Source organism: Heteronotia binoei, chromosome 2 (assembly GCF_032191835.1).
Source record: "Heteronotia binoei isolate CCM8104 ecotype False Entrance Well chromosome 2, APGP_CSIRO_Hbin_v1, whole genome shotgun sequence".
Lineage (NCBI taxonomy): Eukaryota > Metazoa > Chordata > Lepidosauria > Squamata > Gekkonidae > Heteronotia > Heteronotia binoei.
Genome location: NC_083224.1, coordinates 6601661 through 6626238, shown reverse-complemented (window position 1 = coordinate 6626238; position 24578 = coordinate 6601661). Strand labels below are relative to the sequence as shown.

The following is a 24578-nucleotide window of genomic DNA, read 5'->3' as shown; positions in this document are numbered from 1 at the left end:
CTTCCTTCCTTCCTTCCTTCCTTCCTTCCTTCCCTCCCTCTCTCTCTCCTTCCTTCCTGCCTTCCCTCTCCCCTTTCTTCCATCCCTCCCCTCCCTCTCTCCTTCCTTCCTTCCTTCCTTCCTTCCTTCCTTCCTTCCTTCCTTCCTTCCTTCCTTCCTTCCTTCCTTCCTTCCTTCCTTCCTTCCTTCCTTCCTTCCTTCCTTCCTTCCTTCCTTCCTTCCTTCCTTCCTTCCTTCCTTCCTTCCTTCCCTCCCTCCCTCCCTTCCTCCCTTCCCCTCCCCTCCCTTCCCTTCCCTCCTCTCAAATATCTGATGTGATGTAGCTCTTATGTTAAGCAAGTTTGGCCACCCCTGGTACAAACCTGCCCTGCAGGGTTTTGGACTTTTGGAGATGGGCCATTGGAGTGGAGAGGCGGCCCCACTGAGAGCCAGCCAGTCTCCAGGCCCCTTTCAGCAAGTCAGTCAAACCTTCTTCCATTTGTTGCTTCTTTTCAGAACGGATGGTCTCTCAAGTCAGGAACCTCAACAAGAGCCTGGAAGGTAATGCTTTCCCTCCACATCCCCCAAACACTCATCAATTAAATGGAAATATTCACAGCCTTTGCTTCATTGGGACTGCCTTGAGATTAGGTCAATGAAGGTCCAGGAGCACCTTTGAGACCAACAAAATTTTGATGGGGCCTGAGCTTTTGAGAGCCCAAGTTCCGCCCATCAGATCTCCCTGTCATGTTGTTCTCTATGTCGCTCCTGGACCTGATTCTGGCTAGTTTACTGCAGGCCGAGATGGGCTGTCCGTTGAAACGGAGCCAAGTGCATTAGATAGATCCAAGAGGGCAGCCGGGTTGGTCTGAAGCAGTGTTGTAGTGTCCTGGCCCCACTGGTGGACCTCCTGCTGGCACCTGGCTTTTTTGGCCGCTATGTGACATGGAGTGTTGGATTGGAGGGACCATTGGCCTGATCCAGCATGGCTTCTCTTAGGTTCTTCTGTCTGGGGGAGTTATGCTCTGTATTCTTGGTGCTTGCGGGGGGACACAGTGGGAGGGCTTCTAGTGTCCTGGCCCCACTGATGGACCTCCTGATGGCACCTGGCTTTTTTGGCCACTGTGTGACACAGAGTGTTGGACTGGAGGGGCCATTGGCCTGATCCAACAGGGCTTCTCTTAGGTTCTTATGTCTTGGGCAGTTATGCTCTGTATTCTTGGTGCTTGCGGGGGGACACAGTGGGAGGGCTTCTAGTGTCCTGGCCCCACTGATGGACCTCCTGATGGCACCTGGCTTTTTTGGCCACTGTGTGACACAGAGTGTTGGACTGGAGGGGCCATTGGCCTGATCCAACAGGGCTTCTCTGATGTTCTTCTGTCTGGGGCAGTTATGCTCTGTATTCTTGGTGCTTGCGGGGGGACACAGTGGGAGTGCTTCTAGTGTCCTGGCCCCACTGAGAGCACCTGGCTTTTTTTGGCCACTGTGTGACACAGAGTGTTGGACTGGATGGACCACTGGCCTGATGCAACATGGCTTCTCTGATGTTCTTATGAGAGTGTCTTCGATGCTATTTTGCAATAAAACAGTTATCCTGGTCCATGGAGAGTGTTCCTTATTGAAGATAGTCCTGACAAAAGGAGATTGTGAGCCTCTCTGAGATTCTGAGTGAAGGGTGGGATATGAATCCAGTATCTTCTTCATCACAGAGTCCAACTCCCTGTGCAATGAAGGAAATTCACAGTCCCCCCCCACTCCCCCAGTGACCCTTGCTCTGTGCCTAGGGCTGCTGTATTCAGGAATCAGAACTGGTCTGTATAGCTTAAGGGTGTCAAACTCATTTGTTATGAGGGCCAGATATGACATAAATGAGACCTTGTTGGGCTCGGCCATGTCTGCCAGGGCATGAGTGTACCTATTTTAAGATTAGGTAGCCGAAATATAAACTTCAGAAAGGACACAAACACAATTCAATATTTTTAAAACACATTAGAACTTCTTGCTTTCTTTGTATCTCTCACGGGATCCAGGGAACTGGGCAAAGGAAGCTCTGGCTCTTTCCTTCCTTCCCCAAGGGGTGGCGGGGGAGCCTCAGCCAATAGAAGGGAGAGAGGTTTGGCTCAGTAGCTCTGCTGTGCGATTGAGAGAGCCTGGAAAAACAAGCTCTGCCTCCCCCCCCCTTCCTCTCCAAGGGAGGAGCCTCAGCCAATGGAGAAAACTATGGCCTCAGCCATAGTTTTCACAGAGGTTTTGCTCCGTAGCTCCTGTGCGATTGAGCAAGCCTTGCAAAGCAAGCTGTGATGCAGAAGGAGGCAAGAGAGAGGGAGAAGGAAGCAGATGACAGCCAGTTGCTTGGGGGCCTGATAGGGGCCTTCGGGGGGCCTGATTCGGCCCCTGGGCTGCATGTCCAAAGGAGGAGCCTCAGCCAATGGAGAATACAGAGGTTTTGCTCCGTAGCTCCTGTGCGACTGAGCAAGCCTGGCAAAGCAAGCTGTGATGCAGAAGGAGGCAAGAGAGAGGGAGAAGGAAGCAGATGACAGCCAGTTGCTGGGGGGCCTGATAGGAGCCCTCCGGGGGCCTGATTCGGCCCCTGGGCTGCATGTTCGACACCCCCGGTCTATCTCAACCTTGGCTCCTTGGACTGGCTGAGTTTCTCCAAGGTGACCAGCAGAGGAAGGCCCGTGGGGTCCTTGAAGGAGAGGTGCCAGGGACGGAGCCTGCGTGCCCAGCAAGCACTTCGCCCTTCCCGAAAGACAAGACTCCTCCCTTCATTCCAAGTTAGCTGCTATTCTTGCCCGCCGTGCCAGCAACGCCGGAGCCAGTCCGCGGCTGTGGCGCACACGCATGACTCCCCGCCCCAAGTCAGACTTGAGTTCCCGCAAGGAATTACTGCTCGACATTGGCTGACTCCCTTCTTGGTCGATTGCTTCCACAGACAGCTGCTTGTCGTGCGGGAATAAAAATGCCGTGACCTTCCACCCCTTGTTTGAAGGGGGTCTCTGCCGGACCTGTCAGGTGAGCGGCTCAGGCACCTGGGTTTCTATCCCATGGATTGATTTTTTAGCTTAATTATTGTCTGCCTTTTGGCTCATCTATAACCTGGTAGCAGCCCTTTGGTGTAGTGGTTCAGTGCGCGGACTCTTATCTGGGAGAACCGGGTTTGATTCCCCACTCCTCCACTTGCACCTGCTGGAATGGACTTGGGTCGGCCAGAGCTCTAATAGAGAGCCAGTTGGGTGTAGTGGTTAAGTGTGCCGGACTCTAATCTGGGAGAACCGGGTTTGATTCCCCACTCCTCCACTTGCACCTTCTGGAATGGTTTTGGGTCAGCCATAGTTTTCGCAGAGGTTGTCTTTGAAAGCGGAGCTGCTGTGAGCGTCCTCTCAGCCCCACCCACCTCACAGGGTGTCTGTCGTGGGGGAGGAAGGGAAAGGAGATTGTGAGCCGCTCTGAGACTCTTCGAAGTAGAGGGTGGTATATAAATCCAATATCTTCATCTACCTCACAGGGTGTCTGTTGTGGGGGAGGAAGGGAAAGGAGACTGTGAGCCGCTCTGAGACTCTTCGGAGTGGAGGGCGGGATATAAATCCAATATCTTCATCTACCTCTCAGGGTGTCTGTTGTGGGGGAGGAAGGGAAAGGAGATTGTGAGCTGCTCTGAGACTCTTTGGAGTGGAGGGCGAGATATAAATCCAATATCATCTTCTTCATTATTTCTAATGGAGGGAACACATTTAAAAGGAGCTCTTACGTTTGGAGCAGTGAGGGTCTGTATTCTTGGCGCTTGGGGGGGGCAACAATGGGAGGGCTTCTTTTGTCCTGGCCCCACTGAGGGACATCTTGATGGCACCTGCTTTTTTTGGTCACTGTGTGAAACAGAGTGTTGGACTGGAGGGGCCACTGGCCTGATCCAACATGGCTTCTCTTATGTTCTTATGTGACACAGAGTGTTGGACTGGAGGGGCCATTGGCCTGATCCAACATGGCTTCCCTTATGTTCTTATGTGACACAGAGTGTTGGACTGGAGGGGCCACTGGCCTGATCCAACAGGGCTTCTCTTATGTTCTTATGTGACACAGAGTGTTGGACTGGAGGGGCCACTGGCCTGATCCAACAGGGCTTCTCTTATGTTCTTATGTGACACAGAGTGTTGGACTGGAGGGGCCACTGGCCTGATCCAACAGGGCTTCTCTTATGTTCTTATGTGACACAGAGTGTTGGACTGGATGGGCCACTGGCCTGATCCAACATGGCTTCTCTTATGTTCTTATGTGATACAGAGTGTTGGACTGAATGGGCCATTGGCCTGATCCAACATGGCTTCTCTTATGTTCTTATGTGACACAGAGTGTTGGACTGGAGGGGCCACTGGCCTGATCCAACAGGGCTTCTCTTATGTTCTTATGTGACACAGAGTGTTGGACTGAATGGGCCATTGGCCTGATCCAACATGGCTTCTCTTATGCTCTTATGTCTGAGGCAGTGATGCTCTGTCTCCTTGGTGCTTGGGGAGGCATAGTGGGAGGGCTTCTAGTGTCCTCGCCCCAATGATCGACCTCCTGGTGGCACCTGCAGTTTTTTTGACCACTGTGTGACACAGAGCATTGGACTGGAGGGGCCACTGGCCTGATCCAACATGGCTTCTCATGTCCTTCTGTCTGGGGCAGTGATGCTCTGTCTCCTTGGTGCTTGGGGAGGCATAGTGGGAGGGCTTCTAGTGTCCTGGTCCCACTGATGGACCTCCTGATGGCACCTGGGGTTTTTTGACCACTGTGTGACACAGAGTGTTGGACTGGATGGGCCATTGGCCTGATCCAACATGCCTTCTCTTACATTGTCATGTCTGGGGCAGTGATGCTCTGTATTCTTGGGGGGTCACAGTGGAAGGGCTTCTAGTGTCCCGGCCCCACTGATGGACCTCCTGATGGGCCACTGGCCTGATCCAACATGGCTTCTCTGATGTTCTTAATCCTGGCCCATCCTTCTGCGTCTCTCCTTGCAGGATCGGTTTCTGGAGCTCTTCTACATGTACGACGAGGACGGGTACCAGACCTACTGTGCCATCTGCTGCGAGGGGAGTGAGCTGCTGCTGTGTGGCAACGCCAGCTGCTTCCGGTGGGTGGCCCTTTCCGCTTGGGCGCGCGCCCTGTCCCCTGCTCCCTTCGGCTGGCCGCTGCCTGCTGCCCCACCGGCGTTCAGAGCCTGCTCTCTCTCTCTCTCTCTGCAGGTGCTTCTGCGTGGACTGCTCGGAAGCTCTGGTGGGGCCGGGGGCTGCCGCTGCGGCCAAGGAGCAAGAGCCCTGGAGCTGCTACATGTGCCAGCCGCAGAAGAGGTACGGCGTCCTGCAGAGGCGGCACGACTGGAACCTGCGCCTGAATGAATTCTTCACAAGCCATCAGGAGCAGGAATACGTAAGGAAAGGGGGGAGGGCGGACGTGGGAGCAGGAAAGGCTGCAACCCTGCCAGGTGGGGGGTGGGGGGCGCAAAGGGAGTTGTGCCGTTTGCCCAGGCCAAGGAGCGGTTAGAATCATAGAATCATGGCATTGGAAGGGACTTCCAGGGTCATCTAGTCCATAAGAACATAAGAGAAGCCCTGTTGGATCAGGCCAATGGCTCATCCAGTCCAACACTCTGTGTCACATAAGAACATCAGAGAAGCCCTGTTGGATCAGGCCAGTGGCCCATCCAGTCCAACACTCTGTGTCACATAAGAACATAAGAGAAGCCCTGTTGGATCAGGCCAGTGGCCCCTCCAGTCCAACACTCTGTGTCACATAAGAACATAAGAGAAGCCCTGTTGGATCAGGCCAGTGGGCCCTCCAGTCCAACACTCTGTGTCACATAAGAACATAAGAGAAGCCCTGTTGGATCAGGCCAATGGCCCATCCAGTCCAACACTCTGTGTCACATAAGAACATAAGAGAAGCCCTGTTGGATCAGGCCAATGGCCCATCCAGTCCAACACTCTGTGTCACATAAGAACATAAGAGAAGCCATGTTGTATCAGGCCAGTGGGCCATCCAGTCCAACACTCTGTGTCACATAAGAACATAAGAGAAGCCCTGTTGGATCAGGCCAATGGCCCATCCAGTCCAACACTCTGTGTCACATAAGAAAATAAGAGAAGCCATGTTGGATCAGGCCAGTGGGCCCTCCAGTCCAACACTCTGTGTCACATAAGAACATAAGAGAAGCCCTGTTGGATCAGGCCAATGGCCCATCCAGTCCAACACTCTGTGTCACATAAGAACATAAGAGAAGCCCTGTTGGATCAGGCCAGTGGGCCCTCCAGTCCAACACTCTGTGTCACATAAGAACATCAGAGAAGCTGTGTTGTATCAGGCCAGTGGGCCATCCAGTCCAACACTCTGTGTCACATAAGAACATAAGAGAAGCCATGTTGTATCAGGCCAGTGGGCCATCCAGTCCAACACTCTGTGTCACATAAGAACATAAGAGAAGCCATGTTGGATCAGGCCAGTGGCCCCTCCAGTCCAACACTCTGTGTCACATAAGAACATAAGAGAAGCCCTGTTGGATCAGGCCAATGGCCCATCCAGTCCAACACTCTGTGTCACATAAGAACATAAGAGAAGCCCTGTTGGATCAGGCCAGTGGCCCATCTAGTCCAACACTCTGTGTCACATAAGAACATAAGAGAAACCCTGTTGGATCAGGCCAATGGCCCATCCAGTCCAACACTCTGTGTCACATAAGAACATAAGAGAAGCTCTGTTGTATCAGGCCAATGGCCCATCCAGTCCAACACTCTGTGTCACATAAGAACATAAGAGAAGCCCTGTTGGATCAGGCCAATGGCCCATCCAGTCCAACACTCTGTGTCACATAAGAACATAAGAGAAGCTCTGTTGGATCAGGCCAGTGGCCCCTCCAGTCCAACACTCTGTGTCACATAAGAGAAGCCATGTTGGATCAGGCCAATGGCCCATCTAGTCCAACACTCTGTGTCACATAAGAACATAAGAGAAGCTCTGTTGTATCAGGCCAATGGCCCCTCCAGTCCAACACTCTGTGTCACATAAGAACATAAGAGAAGCTCTGTTGGATCAGGCCAATGGCCCCTCCAGTCCAATACTCTGTGTCACATAAGAACATAAGAGAAGCCCTGTTGGATCAGGCCAATGGCCCATCTAGTCCAACACTCTGTGTCACATAAGAACATAAGAGAAGCTCTGTTGTATCAGGCCAATGGCCCATCCAGTCCAACACTCTGTGTCACATAAGAACATAAGAGAAGCCATGTTGGATCAGGCCAATGGCCCATCCAGTCCAACACTCTGTGTCACATAAGAACATAAGAGAAGCCATGTTGGATCAGGCCAATGGCCCATCCAGTCCAACACTCTGTGTCACATAAGAACATAAGAGAAGCCATGTTGGATCAGGCCAATGGCCCATCCAGTCCAACACTCTGTGTCACATAAGAACATAAGAGAAGCTCTGTTGGATCAGGCCAGTGGCCCCTCCAGTCCAACACTCTGTGTCACATAAGAGAAGCCATGTTCGATCAGGCCAATGGCCCCTCCAGTCCAACACTCTGTGTCACATAAGAACATAAGAGAAGCCCTGTTGGATCAGGCCAATGGCCCATCTAGTCCAACACTCTGTCACATACGAACATAAGAGAAGCTCTGTGGTATCAGGCCAATGGCCCATCCAGTCCAACACTCTGTGTCACATAAGAGAAGCCATGTTGGATCAGGCCAATGGCCCATCCAGTCCAACACTCTGTGTCACATAAGAACATAAGAGAAGCCATGTTGGATCAGGCCAATGGCCCATCCAGTCCAACACTGTGTCACATAAGAACATAAGAGAAGCCATGTTGGATCAGGCCAATGGCCCATCCAGTCCAACACTCTGTGTCACATAAGAACATAAGAGAAGCTCTGTTGGATCAGGCCAGTGGCCCCTCCAGTCCAACACTCTGTGTCACATAAGAGAAGCCATGTTGGATCAGGCCAATGGCCCCTCCAGTCCAACACTCTGTGTCACAAAAGAACACAAGAGTAGCCATGTTGGATCAGGCCAATGGCCCATCCAGTCCAACACTCTGTGTCACAAAGCGGCCAACCCCCCCCCCCCAAGTGCCATCAGGAGGTTCACAATTGGGGCTAGAAGCTCTTCCACTTTGCCCCCCCCCACCAAGCACCAAGAATACAGAGCATCCCTGCCCCAGACAGTTCCTGTAATATACTGTGGTTAATAGCAACTGATGGACCTCTGCTCCATATTTTTATCCAATCCCCTCTTGAAGCTGGCTATGTTTGTAGCCGCCACCACCTCCTGTGGCAGTGAATTCCACATGTTAATCACCCTTTGGGTGAAGGACTTCCTTTTATCCGTTCTAATCCGACTGCTCAGCAATTTCATCGAATGCCCACGAGTTCTTGTATTGTGAGAAAGGGAGAAAAGTCCTTCTTTCTCTACTTTCTCCATCCCAGGCATAATCTTGCAACCCCCTGCATAGTGTGTCTTATAGTGGTTGAGAGTGTGTCTTAGAGGATGACAGGTGGAATAGAAGAAGACATTGGATTTATACCCTGCCCTCCACTCTGAATCTCGAGGTCTGTCACGACTCGGGGGTCTCACCAAGTGCTGCCACCACTCTGGGTTAAAGGTTACCCTTGAGAAGGCTCAGAGTCCCCTCCCAAAGCCTTCAGGCCTCATGTAGCTTAGGCCAAATAACAGGCGTGAGGACCAGGCAGAGTGAACGACATCAACAAGAAGGTTTATTCCAGTGCAATATACATTAACAAGGTGCATGAACCAGTAAAAGGGTGAAGGGAAAATAAACAAGTGCCGTAACGCATCTATCTTAAGAACATAAGAGAAGCCATGTTGGATCAGGCCAACGGCCCCTCCAGTCCAACACTCTGTGTCACATAAGAACATAAGAGAAGCCCTGTGGGATCAGGCCAGTGGCCCCTCCAGTCCAACACTTTGTGTCACATAAGAACATAAGAGAAGCCCTGTGGGATCAGGCCAGTGGCCCCTCCAGTCCAACACTCTGTGTCACATAAGAACATAAGAGAAGCCCTGTGGGATCAGGCCAGTGGCCCCTCCAGTCCAACACTTTGTGTCACATAAGAACATGGGCCATTGGCCTGATCCAACATGGCTTCTCTTGTGTTCTTATGTGACACCGAGTGTTGGACTGGATGGGCCACTGGCCTGATCCAACATGGCTTCTCTTATGTTCTTTTGTGACACAGAGTGTTGGACTGGATGGGCCACTGGCCTGTTCCAACAGGGCTTCTCTTATGTGACCCAGAGTGTTGGATTGGATGGGCTACTGGCCTGATCCAACATGGCTTCTCTTATGTTCTTATGTGACACAGAGTGTTGGACTGGATGGGCCACTGGCCTGATCCAACATGGCTTCTCTTACGTTCTTGTGTTCTTTTTGTAGCAGGAACTCCTTTGCATATTAGGCCACACACCCCTGATGTAGGCAATCCTCCAGGAGCTTACAGGACTCTTCTTACAGGGCTTACTGTAAGCTCCAGGAGGATTGGCTTCATCAGGGGCGTGTGATCTAATATGCAAAGGAGTTCCTGCTACAAAAAGAAGCCGTGGATGTAGGCTTGGGTTTACAAGCATGTGGGTGCCGCAGTCCATCAGCCGTGCCCAGATGTGCCATGCTGCGGGCCGTTGATGCTTGCCTGTGCCCCTTGTGGTGTGACTCATGGGTGCCTTTTCTCACTGCCCTTTACGCCTCTTCCTCCTGGCAGGAACCACCCAAAATCTACCCGGCCGTTCCAGCGGCCAAGAGGAAGCCGATCAGAGTGCTGTCTCTCTTCGACGGCATCGCCACAGGTAAGGCCCCGTCACTGCTAGACAGGTCTGACTTCAAGCTTGCGATTAATGCTTCGGTGAGAGCCGGGAGGTTCTGAGGACCTTTGGTCGGCGTGACGGTCTGGTCACTGAGTCCAAACAGGTCTATTTCACCACGAGCCTCCGGTCCCTCCCACCACTGGAGCCCATATTTCCTTTAATGTAAATTCCCAGTTTTTAGGCTGGGGGTTCTGTCCTGGTTAGAGATGGCTGGCCCACTTTGACAGATATTTTGTAAGTGTGCGAACTCTTATCTGGGAGAACCTGGTTTGGTTCCACTCCTCCACTTGCAGCTGCTGGAATGGCCTTGGGTCAGCCAGAGCTCTTGTAGGAGTTGTCCTTGAAAGGGCAGATTCTGTCAGAGCTCTCTCAGCCCCACCTACCTCACAGGGTGTGTGAGGGGAGAAGATATAGGAGATTATAAGCCACTCTGCGTCTCTGATTCAGAGAGAAGGGCAGGGAATAAATCTCCATTCTTCTTCTTGGGTCCCAGTGAGAGAGGCAGACTTGGGTCCCAGTCAAAGAACCAGTTTGGTGTAGTGGTTAAGTACGGGGACTCTTATCTGGGAGAACCGGGTTTGATTCCCCCACTCCTCCACTTGCACCTGCTGGAATGCCCTTGGGTCAGCCAGAGCTCTCTTAGGAGTTGTCCTTGAATGGGCAGATTCTGTCAGAGCTCTCTCAGCCCCACCCACGTCCCAGGGTGTCTGTTGTGGGGGGAGAAGATATAAGAGATTGTAAGCTGCTCTTGAGTCTCTGGTTCAGAGAGATGGGCGGGGTATAAATCTGCAGTTGTCATCTCCTTCTTCAGTCTCTCTTTTTCCCATAGTGTGGCAGCTTTCTTTGTGACCCACAAGCAAGGCCAATGTGGTTAGTTTAATGCTCTGTCTAGCGCTATGCATTTGTGTATCTGCTCCTCATCCTACATTTCACCCCCTGACAAGCAACATTCATGTATCGTTGTGTTCCATCATTGCTGCTAGCAGGGTGTTGTGTGTGGTGTATGTGTATTTGTGCCACTGCATGTTGAGGATTCGCTGTCCTACAGCTTGTGTCCACATCTAGACTACGTCCTCGTATAGTCCAGATCCTTCACTTTTGTGTTATGTGAGTGCTGCACATGCCAACCTGTCGGGGGATTCAAGAGGGACCTGAGCCCACTGAGCCAGATAGCCGCATTCTAACCCATGAAACTCCTTCCCCGTAGGTTATCTGGTGCTGCGTGACCTGGGCATTAAAGTGGAGAAGTACATCGCCTCCGAGATCTGCGAAGAATCCATAGCAGTGGGGACCGTGCGGCATGAAGGGAACATCAAATACGTCCATGATGTCCGAAACATAACCAAGAGAAATGTGAGGAGATGCGCACAGCATGACTTGTGTTCTTGACTGTACAGGAGCTGGCCACTTCATCCTGTGAGAACATAAGTGAAGCCATCTTGGATCAGGCCAGTGGCCCATCCAGTCCAACACTCTGTGTCACATAAGAACAGAAGAGAAGCCCTGTTGGATCAGGCCAATGGCCCCTCCAGTCCAACACTCTGTGTCACAGAAGAACACAACAGAAGCCCTGTTGGATCAGGCCAATGGCCCCTCCAGTCCAACACTGTGTCACAGAAGAACATAAGAGAAGCCCTGTTGGATCAGGCCAATGGCCCATCCAGTCCAACACTCTGTGTCACATAAGAACATAAGAGAAGTCACATATTGATTGCCGATGCATTAGAAAAACTATTCTCCAGTGGTTTAAATAAAACAAGACAAGTAGAGTTGAATGTAAACCTCCAGGTGAGAGTGTGTTTAACGGAAAAATCCATTCAGCCTCTTTTTGCAGGGGACATCAATACCTGTTCCCTTTTGCTCATACTTAAGTAAGACAAAAAAAACCCCTCATGGTATCTGGTGGATGATTGTGGCTAAGAAACATCGACTGCGGGGTGACATGATAGAGGTTTACAAGATAATGCATGGGATGGAGAAAGCAGAGAAAGAAGTACTTTTCTCCCTTTCTTTCAATACAAGAACTCGTGGGCATTCGATAAAATTGCTGAGCAGTCAGGTTAAAACAGATAAAAGGAAGTACTTCTTCACCCAAAGGGTGATTAATATGTGGAATTCACTGCCCCAGGAGGTGGTGGCGGCTACAAGCATAGCCAGCTTCAAGAGGGAATTGGATAAAAATATGGAGCAGAGGTCCATCGGTGGCTATTAGCCACAGTATATATATATATATATATGTGTGTGTGTGTGTGTGTGTGTATACAAACACAAATTTTGGCCACTGTGTGACATAGAGTGTTGGACTGGATGGTCCACTGGCCTGATCCAACATGGCTTCTCTTCTCTTATGTTCTTATGTGACACAGAGTGGACTGGAGGGGCCACTGGCCTGATCCAACAGGGCTTCTCTTATGTTCTTATGTGCCACAGAGAGTTGGACTGTATGGGCCACTGGCCTGATCCAAAAGGGCTTTTCTTATGTTCTTATGTGCCACAGAGAGTTGGACTGGATGGGCCACTGTCCTGATCCAACAGGGCTTCTCTTATGTTCTTATGTGCCACAGAGAGTTGGACTGGATGGGCCACTGGCCTGATCCAAAAGGGCTTTTCTTATGTTCTTATGTGCCACAGAGAGTTGGACTGGATGGGCCACTGTCCTGATCCAACAGGGCTTCTCTTATGTTCTTATGTGCCACAGAGAGTTGGACTGGATGGGCCACTGGCCTGATCCAAAAGGGCTTTTCTTATGTTCTTATGTGCCACAGAGAGTTGGACTGGATGGGCCACTGTCCTGATCCAACAGGGCTTCTCTTATGTTCTTATGTGCCACAGAGAGTTGGACTGGATGGGCCACTGGCCTGATCCAAAAGGGCTTTTCTTATGTTCTTATGTGCCACAGAGAGTTGGACTGGATGGGCCACTGTCCTGATCCAACAGGGCTTCTCTTATGTTCTTATGTGCCACAGAGAGTTGGACTGGATGGGCCACTGGCCTGATCCAAAAGGGCTTTTCTTATGTTCTTATGTGCCACAGAGAGTTGGACTGGATGGGCCACTGTCCTGATCCAACAGGGCTTCTCTTATGTTCTTATGTGCCACAGAGAGTTGGACTGTATGGGCCACTGGCCTGATCCAAAAGGGCTTCTCTTATGTTCTTATGTGCCACAGAGAGTTGGACTGGATGGGCCACTGGCCTGATCCAACATGGCTTCTCTTATGTTCTTAAGAAAATGATCTGTGAGCAGTGTTCCCTCTAAACTGAGATAGCATCAGCTGGCTCACAATTTTTAGCCTCCAGCTCACACATTTTTGTCTTAGCTCAGGAAGGATGACCGCAGAACACAATAATGCAGGGGTGGCCAACGGTAGCTCTCCAGATGTTTTTTTTTGCCTACAACTCCCATCAGCCCCCGCCATTGGCCGTGCTGGCTGGGGCTGATGGGAGTCGTAGGCAAAAACAACAACAACTGGAGAGCTACCGTTGGCCACCCCTGCGATAATGTATGCAGTCGCTCACAACTTTAATGCCAGTAGCTCACAAAGTAGAATTTTTGCTCACGGCTCTGCAGCTTAGAGGGAACATTGTCTGTGAGGGGGGCTTCTGGAATTTTTAATACGAACCCTTGAGTGGCTGAAAGAGCGGCTGGGCTACACTCCCTCGGGGAACTTTGGGACTGAGTGAGAATTGGGTTGTGGGTCTTCCCAACGCTCGCTGGCTGCTCGAAGCGTTGAGAGCACCCCGACGCCACTCTCCAGTACGTTTGGTTTGTTCCTCTCCTTCGGATCTTACTCAGTTCCGCAGGGCCTGTAAGACAACCCTCTTCCGGTTAGCCTACGCCTGACTGGATAAGTGTAGCTTTCTAGATCTCTGTGATTACTGTATAGTTTTAATGCTAAAATTTTTTAAGGTTTTAAGGTTTTTAAATGCTTGATTTTAAATGTAATTACGCTGTGCCGATTTTATTGTTTTATTGTTTGTTGGAAGCCGCCCTGAGCCACTCGTGGGAAGGGCGGGATATAAATCCCGGAATGAATGAATGAATGAATAAATAAATAAGCCAAGAAATAAGCCGAGTTCTGGTCGCCGCACCTCAAAAAGGATATTATAGCTTTAGAGAAGGTGCAGAGAAGGGCAACTAGAATGATTAAAGGGCTGGAGCACTTTCCCTATGAAGAAAGGTTGAAACGCTTGGGACTCTTTAGCTTGGAGAAACGTCGACTGCGGGGTGACATGATAGAGGTTTACAAGATAATGCATGGAATGGAGAAAGTAGAGAAAGAAGTACTTTTCTCCCTTTCTCACAATACAAGAACTCGTGGGCATTCGATGAAATTGCTGAGCAGACAGGTTAAAACGGATAAAAGGAAGTACTTCTTCACCCAAAGGGTGATTAACATGTGGAATTCACTGCCACAGGAGGTGGTGGCGGCCACAAGTACAGCCACCTTCAAGAGGGGTTTAGATAAAAATATGGAGCAGAGGTCCATCAGTGGCTATTAGCCACAGTGTATGTGTGTATATAACATTTTTTGCCACTGTGTGACACAGAGTGTTGGACTTGATGGGCCGTTGGCCTGATCCAACATGGCTTCTCTTATGTTCTTATGTTCTTAAGAATAAATAAATAAATAAATAAGCCAAGCGAACGTGTGCCGAAGATCCAGATCTTTGGCTTCGTTCATTTAATCGAGCGACTGAACAAAGGTTCAAGGGCTGGAGTGATCTTCAAGGGGAAGGCCTGCTCCTTTGCTTTCGATGGCGCTAAGCCCGCCCCTCGGGTCTGTTGCAGATTGACGAGTGGGGCCCGTTTGACTTGGTGATTGGCGGGAGTCCCTGCAACGACCTCTCTATCGTCAACCCGGCTCGGAAAGGCTTGTACGGTAAGAAGCCGGCCCGAAAGGGGAGGGGGGCTTGTCGGTCGGTCTGCCTTCAAACCAAGGACGCCGATGCTGTCATTGGCTGCTCTCCAGCTGTCCCTCCTCCTCCCTTTTTAGAGGGGACTGGGCGGCTCTTCTTCGAATTCTATCACCTCCTCAATTACGCCCGTCCCAAGGCTGGGGAGGAACGGCCCTTCTTCTGGATGTTCGAGAACGTCGTGGCGATGCGCGTGAACGACAAGAGAGACATCTCTCGGTTTTTGGAGGTAAGAGCCGCCGGCTGGTCCGTGCCGCCCTGCAGAAAAAGGGAAGAGCGGTGCCATCCGGGACTTCTCAGTTAGCTGCCCTAGTGCCAGAGACCCAAGCCTGGATCCCCCTGGGTCACTTCTCCTTATCCCTTGAGCGATACTCAGTCCTGCAGGTCCTTGAGGTTGAACGGCCACTGTGGAGAAACACCAGTTTAGACCTGTGTTTGGGAGTGGTTGGAGGAGCCTCAAACTCAAAGGCAGGCTTTGGGGCTTAGCCTCTTCCTCCTCCCCTCCTGTCTGGAAGCAGCCATTCTGAGGAGGCCTCCTAAAGAGACAGGAAGTCTTTCAGGCTGGTCTCCCAGAAGGCTGCAGGAGGGGAAGAAGAAGAAGATATTGGATTTATATCCCGCCCTCCACTCCGAAGAGTCTCAGAGTGGCTCACAATCTCCATTACCTTCCTCCCCCACAACAGACACCCTGTGAGGTAGATGAAGATACTGGATTTATATCCCTCCCTCCACTCTGAAGAGTCTCAGAGCGGCTCACAATCTCCTTTCCCTTCCTCCCCCACAATAGACACCCTGTGAGGTAGATGAAGATATTGGATTTATATCCCGCCCTCCACTCCGAAGAGTCTCAGAGCAGCTCACAATCTCCTTCCCCTTCCTCCCCCACAACAGACACCCTGTGAGGTAGATGAAGACATTGGATTTATATCCTGCCCTCCACTCCAAAGAGTCTCAGAGCAGCTCACAATCTCCTTTCCCTTCCTCCCCCACAACAGACACCCTGTGAGGTAGATGAAGATATTGGATTTATATCCTGCCCTCCACTCCGAAGAGTCTCAGAGCAGCTCGCAATCTCCTTTCCCTTCCTCCCCCACAACAGACACCCTGTGAGGTAGATGAAGATATTGGATTTATATCCCGCCCTCCACTCCGAAGAGTCTCAGAGCGGCTCACAATCTCCTTTCCCTTCCTCCCCCACAACAGACACCCTGTGAGGTAGATGAAGAGATTGGATTTATATCCCGCCCTCCACTCCGAAGAGTCTCAGAGCGGCTCACAATCTCCTTTCCCTTCCCCCCCCCCACAACAGACACCCTGTGAGGTAGATGAAGACATTGGATTTATATCCAACCTCCACTCCAAAGTTGCTCAGAGCGGCTCACAATCTCCTTTCCCTTCCTCCCCCACAACAGACACCCTGGGAGGTAGATGAAGAGATTGGATTTATATCCAACCTCCACTCCAAAGTTGCTCAGAGCGGCTCACAATCTCCTTTCCCTTCCTCCCCCACAACAGACACCCTGGGAGGTAGATGAAGAGATTGGATTTATATCCCGCCCTCCACTCCGAAGAGTCTCAGAGCGGCTCACAATCTCCTTTCCCTTCCTCCCCCACAACAGACACCATGTGAGGTAGATGAAGATATTGGATTTATATCCCGCCCTCCACTCCGAAGAGTCTCAGAGCGGCTCACAATCTCCTTCCCCTTCCTCCCCCACAACAGACACCCTGTGAGGTGGGTGGGGCTGAGAGGGCTCTCACAGCAACTGCCCTTTCAAGGACAACCTCTGCCAGAGCTATGGCTGACCCAAGGCCATTCCAGCAGGTGCAAGTAGAGGAGTGGGGAATCAAACCCGGTTCTCCCAGATATGAGAGCTATGGCTGACCCAAGGCCATGCTAGCAGGTGCAAGTGGAGGAGTGGGGAATCAAACCCGGTTCTCCCAGGTAAGTGTCCGCACACATAACCACTACACCAAACTGGCTCTCCTGAAGACCCCTGCTGTAACTATACTACGCTGGCTCTTTAATATATGACTGTTTTTTGGAGTGGAATACTTTCCCATTCCCATCTTCTGCGCTGCCCTGGACTCATGTATTTTTCCTTAATAGTATTTTTTTTTTTTTTTTGCTCTCCAGTGCAACCCAGTTATGATCGACGCCATCAAGGTCTCAGCTGCTCACCGAGCGCGGTATTTCTGGGGGAACCTGCCTGGGATGAACCGGTAATTAGGGGGAACCTCTTTTTTCTCCTCGTCTCCTCCTTCGTCCGGGCTTTCCGTAGGAATCCCAGTGGAAGCTGGTACAGGTTGCCGGCTCGAGGTTGACTCAGCCTTCCACCCTTCCGAGGTCGGTCAAATGAGGACCCAGCTTGCTGGAGGGAAAGCGTAGATCAGAGGCCCCCAACTTTTTTTCTTCCAGGGACCAGCCCCAGGGCTGGCCGGCCAACCGTGGTCCCAAGGCCAAGGGCCGCCCACCACGTCGCACCCCCTCCTCCCCCCTCCCCCATTTTCTACTTCCTCCTCTGCTCTGCCCCCTGCAGCCTCCCAAGCAGATTGTCTACCCCTGAGCCACCCTCCCTCCCCTGCTCTCCAGGGTCTCTAAGGTTTTTCACACCTACTCGCCTGGACCCTTTTTTAGTTGGAGATGCCGGGGATTGAACCTGGGACCTTCTGCTTACCAACCAGATGCTCTGCCACTGAGCCACCGTCCCTCCCCTGCTCTCCAGGGTCTCAAGGTCTTTCATGCCTACTTGCCAGGACCCTTTTTAGTTGGAGATGCCGGGGATTAAACCTGGGACCTTCTGCTTACCAAGCAGATGCTCTACCCCTGAGCCACAGTCCCTCCCCAAAGATTATGAACATATGAAGCTGCCTTCTACTGAATCAGACCCTTGGTCCATCAAAGTGAGTCTTGTCTACTCAGACTGGCAGCGGCTCTCTAGGGTCTCAAGCTGAGGTTTTCCATGCCTACTTGCCTGGACTCTTTTGAGTTGGAGATGCCGGGGATTGAACCTGGGACCTTCTGCTTACCAAGCAGGTGCTCTACCGCTGAGCCACCATCGCTCCCCTGCTCTCCAGGGTCTCAAGCTGATGTTTTTCACGCCTACTTGCCTGGACCCTTTTTAGTTGGAGATGCCGGGGATTGAACCTGGGACCTTCTGCTTCCCAAGCAGATTGTCTACCCCTGAGCCACCATCCCTCCCCAAAGATTATGAACATACGAAGCTGCCTTCTACTGAACCAGACCCTCGGTCCATCAAAGTGAGTCTTGTCTACTCAGACTGGCAGCGGCTCTCCGGGGTCTCAAGCTGAGGTTTCCCCTGCTGATTGGATCAGCTGATTGGTGCGGGGTCGGTCGGCCTGGAAAGCGCTTCATGGCACCTTCCCCGGCCTTAAAGTGGTATAAACGGGAACGGCGAGGCTGCGCGGCCCACATGGGAATATCCGCGGGTTGGGGACCCCTGGTGTAGATGACTGCGGAAGGCCATGGCAAACCACCCCGTAAAAAGTCTGTCGTGAAAACGTCTTGATGCGACGTCACCCCGGAGTCGGAAACGACTGGGGCTTGCACAGGGGACGACCTTGACCTTTACACTCTGTTTGTTAAAACTGTTGTTGCAACTGGCTTGATTACAACGGGGAGTGGCTGCAAGCATAGCCAGCTTCAAGAGGGGATTGGAGCATGGACATCTGGAGCAGAGGTCCATGTTAATGAGTTGGGGGGAAGAAGGACTTCCTTTTGTCAGTTCTAAGCTCACCGCTCATCGATTTCACTGATTGCCCACAAGTTCTTGTATTTCAAGGAAGGGAGAAAAGCATTTCTTTTTTAAATTAAAATTTTTATTTACACCAAAAAGAGAGAAAAAAAGAAAGGCTAACATACACAATACACTTAGCATAAAAAGGAAAACAACACAAACAAAAATGAAAAGAAAAAAAAATATACATTATTGTACCTATATACATCATCTAATGGAGCGAATTAACTGAAACTAATACAAAAAATGTTATTGTATCCATTCAAAACCCAGTTGTTTAGCCCATACATACATGGGATTCCAAGTTTTCTTACACTCTCTTACATTTCCTTCTTTCAACCTGTAGGTTAGCCATATCCATTTCTGCTGCATCCAGCAATTTAAACAAGAATTCCTTTTTATTCGGTATTTGAGAGGTTTTTAGTATTTAGCATATAAAATCCTTGGTACAGTAACGATATGGAGTAATAACTTTTTCGTTGTTTTAGGTAAGGAGATTTTACAAATATTTAATAAGTATAACTCTGGTACATGTGGAATTCTCATTTTTAAAATCTTTTGGCACCAGAGCGATATTTGCACCCAATATTTTTTTGCCTAGATCACATTTCCACCACATATGAAATAGAGAGCCTTTCACTTTAGCACATTTCCAACATTTATCGGAAGTGTTCGGGAAAGGCTCTAGAAAGCTTTTCCGGAGTAAAATACCATCGGTGGGCCATTTTATATAAATTTTCTTTAAACAGGGAGGACTTCGTCAATTTCAGATTTACCTTCCATAATTTGAAGGGAGAAAAGCATTTCTTTGTCTGCCCTTTCCACACCTTGCGTCCTTTTGCCATCCTCTCAGGACAGGGGCTGGATTTGAGGCTGTAAAGGGTTTTGTCTGTTTCTAGGCCGTTGGTGGCTTCTAAGATGGATAAACTTGAACTCCAGGACTGCTTAGAGTACAGCAGGACGGCCAAGGTAAGACTCGCTGCTCAATTTGGAGAGTTTTTATTATTTTATTATTATTACCTTGTACGTTTATAGTCTGCCTTTGCCCATTAGGGCTCAGGGCGGATTCCAACATGCTAAAACAGTAAAATCAACAATAAAACATCCGAATAGTTAAAAACAATTAAACCAATACATTAAAATTAATTAATTATTTAAGGCGGCATGGATGGCTTGAGCACATGTGATCCACAGTTACTCTAAATCAGAGGTGTGAAACATGTGACCCGGGGGCCAAATCAGGCCCCCGGAGGGCTCCTATCAGGCCCCCGAGCAACTGGCTGCCATCTGCTTCCTTCTCCCTCTCTCTTGCTTCCTTCTGCACCTCAGCTTGCTTTGCCAGGCTTGCTCAGTCGCACAGGAGCTACAGAGCAAAGCCTCTTATTTTCTCCATTGGCTGAGGCTCCTCCCTTGGACATGCAGACCAGGGGCCGAATCAGGCTCCCGGAGGGCTCCTATCAGGCCCCCCGAGCAACTGGCTGCCATCTGCTTCCTTCTCCCTCTCTCTTGCTTCCTTCTGCACCTCAGCTTGCTTTGCCAGGCTTGCTCAGTCGCACAGGAGCTACAGAGCAGCCTCTTATTTTCTCCATTGGCTGAGGCTCCTCCCTTGGACATGCAGACCAGGGGCCGAATCAGGCTCCCGGAGGGCTCCTATCAGGCCTCCCGAGCAACTGGCTGCCATTTGCTTCCTTCTCCCTCTCTCTTGCTTCCTTCTGCACCTCAGCTTGCTTTGCCAGGCTTGCTCAGTCACACAGGAGCGACAGAGCAAAGCCTCTTATTTTCTCCATTGGTTGAGGCTCCTCCCTTGAGGAGGAAGGGGGGGGGGGAGACAAAGCAGATGACAGCCAGTTGCTTGGGCCTGATTTGGCCCCCGGGACGCATGTTTTGACACCTTTGTTCTAGTGGACACAGCCGCTCTCTCCGGTGTGTTAGCTGAAGCCCGCTTTCCCTTTGGTGGATTTCTGTGCTCACTGTGACCTTGCCCAAGCGAGGCTGAAAGATGATCCCCCTGGTGTCTGCACTCCCGAGCAAAATATGTCAAGCATTCCGCAGACGTGCTGGCGTAGGGTGCATTCGCTGTGGAGAGACCTCGTTCCCCCACGAGGGAATAGAGAGCTGAGGACCTCAAGACCCCTTCCACATTCCCGAGGAGTCGGCCATGATCTTTTAGGGTTGGCCTGTCTTCCTCTGTCTTCTGGCTGGCTATTTTTAGCCTTCGGAGCCAGCATCAAAGGGAGCCAGCTTACTCGCTGGCCTCCGGACAGAAGACATACCAAGCGCCTCTGAGGGCATTCCTGGCGTCCAGCACGGATGAGTGGGGATCTTAACACTCACGGACCTGGCTATGGCTTTCTCTGCCTCGTGGGGTTAAATTCTATCCCGCACCAAATGCCTCCTTTGGTCCCGTCCAAGATCCGGCATCTCTTTGGAGAGCCAGTTTGGCGTAGTGGTGAATTGTGCGGATTCTTATCTGGGAGAACCGGTTTTGATTCCCCATTTTTCCACTTGCACCTGCTGGAATGGCCTTGGGTCAGCCATAGCCCTGGCAGAGGTTGTCCTTGAAAGGGCAGCTGCTGTGAGAGCCCTCTCCAGCCCCACCCACCTCACAGGGTGTCTGTTGTGGGGGAGAAAGATACAGGAGATTGTAAGCCGCTCTGAGTCTCTGATTCAGAGGGAAGGGCGGGGTATAAATCTGCAGTCTTCTTCCCCACTCCTCCTCTTGCACCTGCTGGAATGGTCTTGGGTCAGCCATAACTCTCATAGGAGTTGTCCTTGAAAGGGCAGCTGCTGGGAGAGTCCTCTCAGCCCCACCCACCTCACAGGGTGTCTGTTGTTGGGGAGGAAGGTAAAGGAGATTGTGAACCGCTCTGAGACTCTGTCCTTGAAAGGGCAGCTTCTGGGAGAGCTCTCTTAGACCCATCCACCTCACAGGGTGTCTGTTGTGGGGGAGAAAGATACAGGAGATTGTAAGCCGCTCTGAGTCTCTGATTCAGAGAGAAGGGCGGGGTATAAATCTGCAGAGTCGTCTTCTTCTTCTTGGTGGAAGACAATGATGGAAGGGGACAGATGAATCTCCCTGGAGAGTGGATTCCATGGTTTTGGTGCCATGACCAAATAGTCCTTTTCTTGGGCTGCAACCAGCCATAGCCTCAGATGGTGGGAGCATCCAAATACGGTCTGGTAGCTGGGAGTAGACAGTCCTTACGGTACACCGGCCCCAAGCTGCCTAAAGCTTGACAGGTCAATACCAGCACCTTGAGCTGAGCCCGGAATTAAACCGGGAGCACCTGTAAGTGCAGTAGGCAGAGTGGTAAGGTCCCTATGAACCATTCTGGCTGCAGCATTCTGTGCCATTTACAGCTTCCAGACGGAGTGGAGGGCGGGATATAGATCCAATCTCTTCATCTACCTCACAGGGTGTCTGTTGTGGGGGAGGAAGGGAAAGGAGATTGTGAGCCGCTCTGAGACTCTTTGGAGTGGAGGGCAGGATATAAAGCCAATATTTTCATCTACCTCACAGGGTGTCTGTTGTGGGGGAGGAAGGGAAAGGAGATTATGAGCCGCTCTGAGACTCTTCGGAGTGGAGGGCGGGATATAGATCCAATATCTTCATCTACCTCACAGGGTGTCTGTTGGGGGGGAGGAAGGGAAAGGAGATTGTGAGCCGCTCTGAGACTCTTATTTGGAGTGGAGGGCAGGAAGTAGAGCCAATATCTTAGTCTTAGCCATCTTAGTCGTAATTTTAGATTTTATATATTTTAAAATTTGTCTTTTACTGTTGACTTTTTTCCTGAGGCAACCCGCCCGGAGCCTGTTCTACGGGAAGGTCAGGCTAAAAACAGAACGAAATAAATGCATAAAAAATAAACAAACAAATATCCTCTTCTCCCCCTCTTCAGTTGAAGAAGGTCCAGACCATCACCACAAAGTCCAATTCAATCCGGCAGGGAAAAGCCCAGGCCCTCCCAGTGCGAATGAACGGCAAGGATGACAATTTGTGGTGTACTGAGCTAGAAAGGTGAGGTGGCGAAGGGGAAAGAGAATTGGAGGGGGAGGCTCCGGGAGGGGAAATAGGGAGCCCGGAGGGCTGTGAGGAGGGAAACCTTGGTCCAGAGACTTGAGGAAGGCAGCAGAACCCAGACTCTTGAATAAACAGAAATACTTGTGATGATGACTGATGGTCACTGGGCGGGGGAGGGGATTGGTTGCCTTTCCTTCCCACGGGCCACCCTGTCTCACTCCCTCCAGAGGCACTGCAGGTATCCCAGCCGCGACGTTGCATGGGTGCTCCCCCAGCTTGCATGTGCGCGTCATGTACCTGTTATCGCTCATTTTACAAAATGTGTACCCTGGCTTTCTGCCCTTAGAAGGGCACAACGAAAGCAGCAACAATGAAAAGCGTGAAATTGCTGAGCGGTTGGGTTAGAACGGATAAAAGGAAGTCCTTCTTCACCCAAAGGGTGATTAACGCGTGGAATTCACTGCCACAGGTGGTGCTGGCGGCTACAAGCATAGCCACCTTCAAGAGGGGATTGGATAAAAATATGGAGCAGAGGTCCATCAGTGGCTATTAGCCACAGTGTGTATATATGTGTGTGTATACACACACACACACACACATTGGCCACTGTGTGACACAGTGTTGGACTGGAGGGGCCACTGGCCTGATCCAACAGGGCTTCTCTTATGTTCTTCTGTGACACAGAGTGTTGGACTGGATGGGCCACTGGCCGGATCCAACATGGCTTCTCTTATGTTCTTCTGTGACACAGAGTGTTGGACTGGAGGGGCCACTGGCCTGATCCAACAGGGCTTCTCTGATGTTCTTATGTGACACAGAGTGTTGGACTGGATAGGCCACTGGCCTGATCCAACATGGCTTCTCTTATGTTCTTATGTGACACACAGTGTTGGACTGGATGGGCCACTGGCCTGTTCCAACATGGCTTTTCTTATGTTATTATGTGACAGAGTGTTGGACTGGATGGGCCATTGGCCTGGTCCAACATGGGTTCTCTTATGTTCTTCTGTGACACAGAGTGTTGGACTGGATGGGCCACTGGCCGGATCCAACATGGCTTCTCTTATGTTCTTCTGTGACACAGAGTGTTGGACTGGATGGGCCACTGGCCTGATCCAACATGGCTTCTCTTATGTTCTTATGTGACACAGAGTGTTGGACTGGATGGGCCATTGGCCTGATCCAGCAGGGCTTCTCTTATGTTCTTATGTGACAGTGTTGGACTGGATGGGCCGCTGGCCTGATCCAACATGGCTTCTCTTATGTTCTTATGTCTGGGGAAGGCACGCAGTTGGCAAGGGTGCCAATCCTCCAGGGGTCTCCCAAAGGAGGACTTTGGTCTCTGGGTTAACCAGGTTCTGGGTTGGCAGAGGACCTTGAGGCCACAGAACTGGCAAGGGGGATTGGGAGTCCTGCTCCTCTCGGTCAGGAACCCCTAAATTGAACAGGTGGTGGCAGCGTGCCCTACTGGTGGGAAGAGGATAAGCTCCCTCCAGGAGCTGGCAACTCAAAAGGCAGTTGATGGGACTGGGTCTGAAGGCAGAATCGGGCCAGTTCCGTCACAGGCTAAATCAGGGGTGTGTGGCCTAATACGCAAAGGAATTCCTGCTACAAAAAGTCCTGCCCGCTACTTTATTCAGAGCTTTTTTGTAGCAGGAGCTCCTTTGCCTATTAGGCCACACCCCCCCCCCGATGTAGCCAATCCTCCAAGAGCTTACAGTAAGCTGTTAGAAGAGTCCTGTAAGTTCCTGGAGGATTGGCTACATCAGGGACGTGTGGCCTAATAGGCAGAGGAGTCCCTGCTACAAAAGAAAGCCCTGGAGCCACCTTTCTTCCAGGTTCCTCTGCTGGTGCTGCTTTGCAGCTAGATGTGGGCGGGGGGGAAGAATAGAAGGACAGCTGCATACAAGTAAACCACGACAAAAATTCCTCGTCCCCTCCCCGCCTTGTGGGGTGAGCCTGGCTTCCGTGCATTTTTAGAATGAAACCAACAGGCACATTCATCTGTGGAACTTCTTGGCCCTGCCCCCTTTGGGGAAGCTGTGTC

The 24578-nt window shown here is 51.0% G+C and overlaps 1 protein-coding gene across 1 annotated transcript in view; it reads left to right on the top strand.

The window, feature by feature from the left end:
- DNMT3B (DNA methyltransferase 3 beta) overlaps positions 1-24578 on the top strand; it is a 54769-nt gene that overhangs the window by 29501 nt on the left and 690 nt on the right. Inside the window, exons 9-19 of the mRNA XM_060263593.1 lie at positions 496-540; positions 2915-2994; positions 4983-5095; positions 5208-5391; positions 9736-9820; positions 11046-11191; positions 14628-14718; positions 14833-14981; positions 16890-16975; positions 19410-19479; positions 22410-22528. Coding sequence (XP_060119576.1) covers positions 496-540; positions 2915-2994; positions 4983-5095; positions 5208-5391; positions 9736-9820; positions 11046-11191; positions 14628-14718; positions 14833-14981; positions 16890-16975; positions 19410-19479; positions 22410-22528 — 1168 coding nt within the window. The remainder of the gene's footprint in view (positions 1-495; positions 541-2914; positions 2995-4982; positions 5096-5207; positions 5392-9735; positions 9821-11045; positions 11192-14627; positions 14719-14832; positions 14982-16889; positions 16976-19409; positions 19480-22409; positions 22529-24578) is intronic.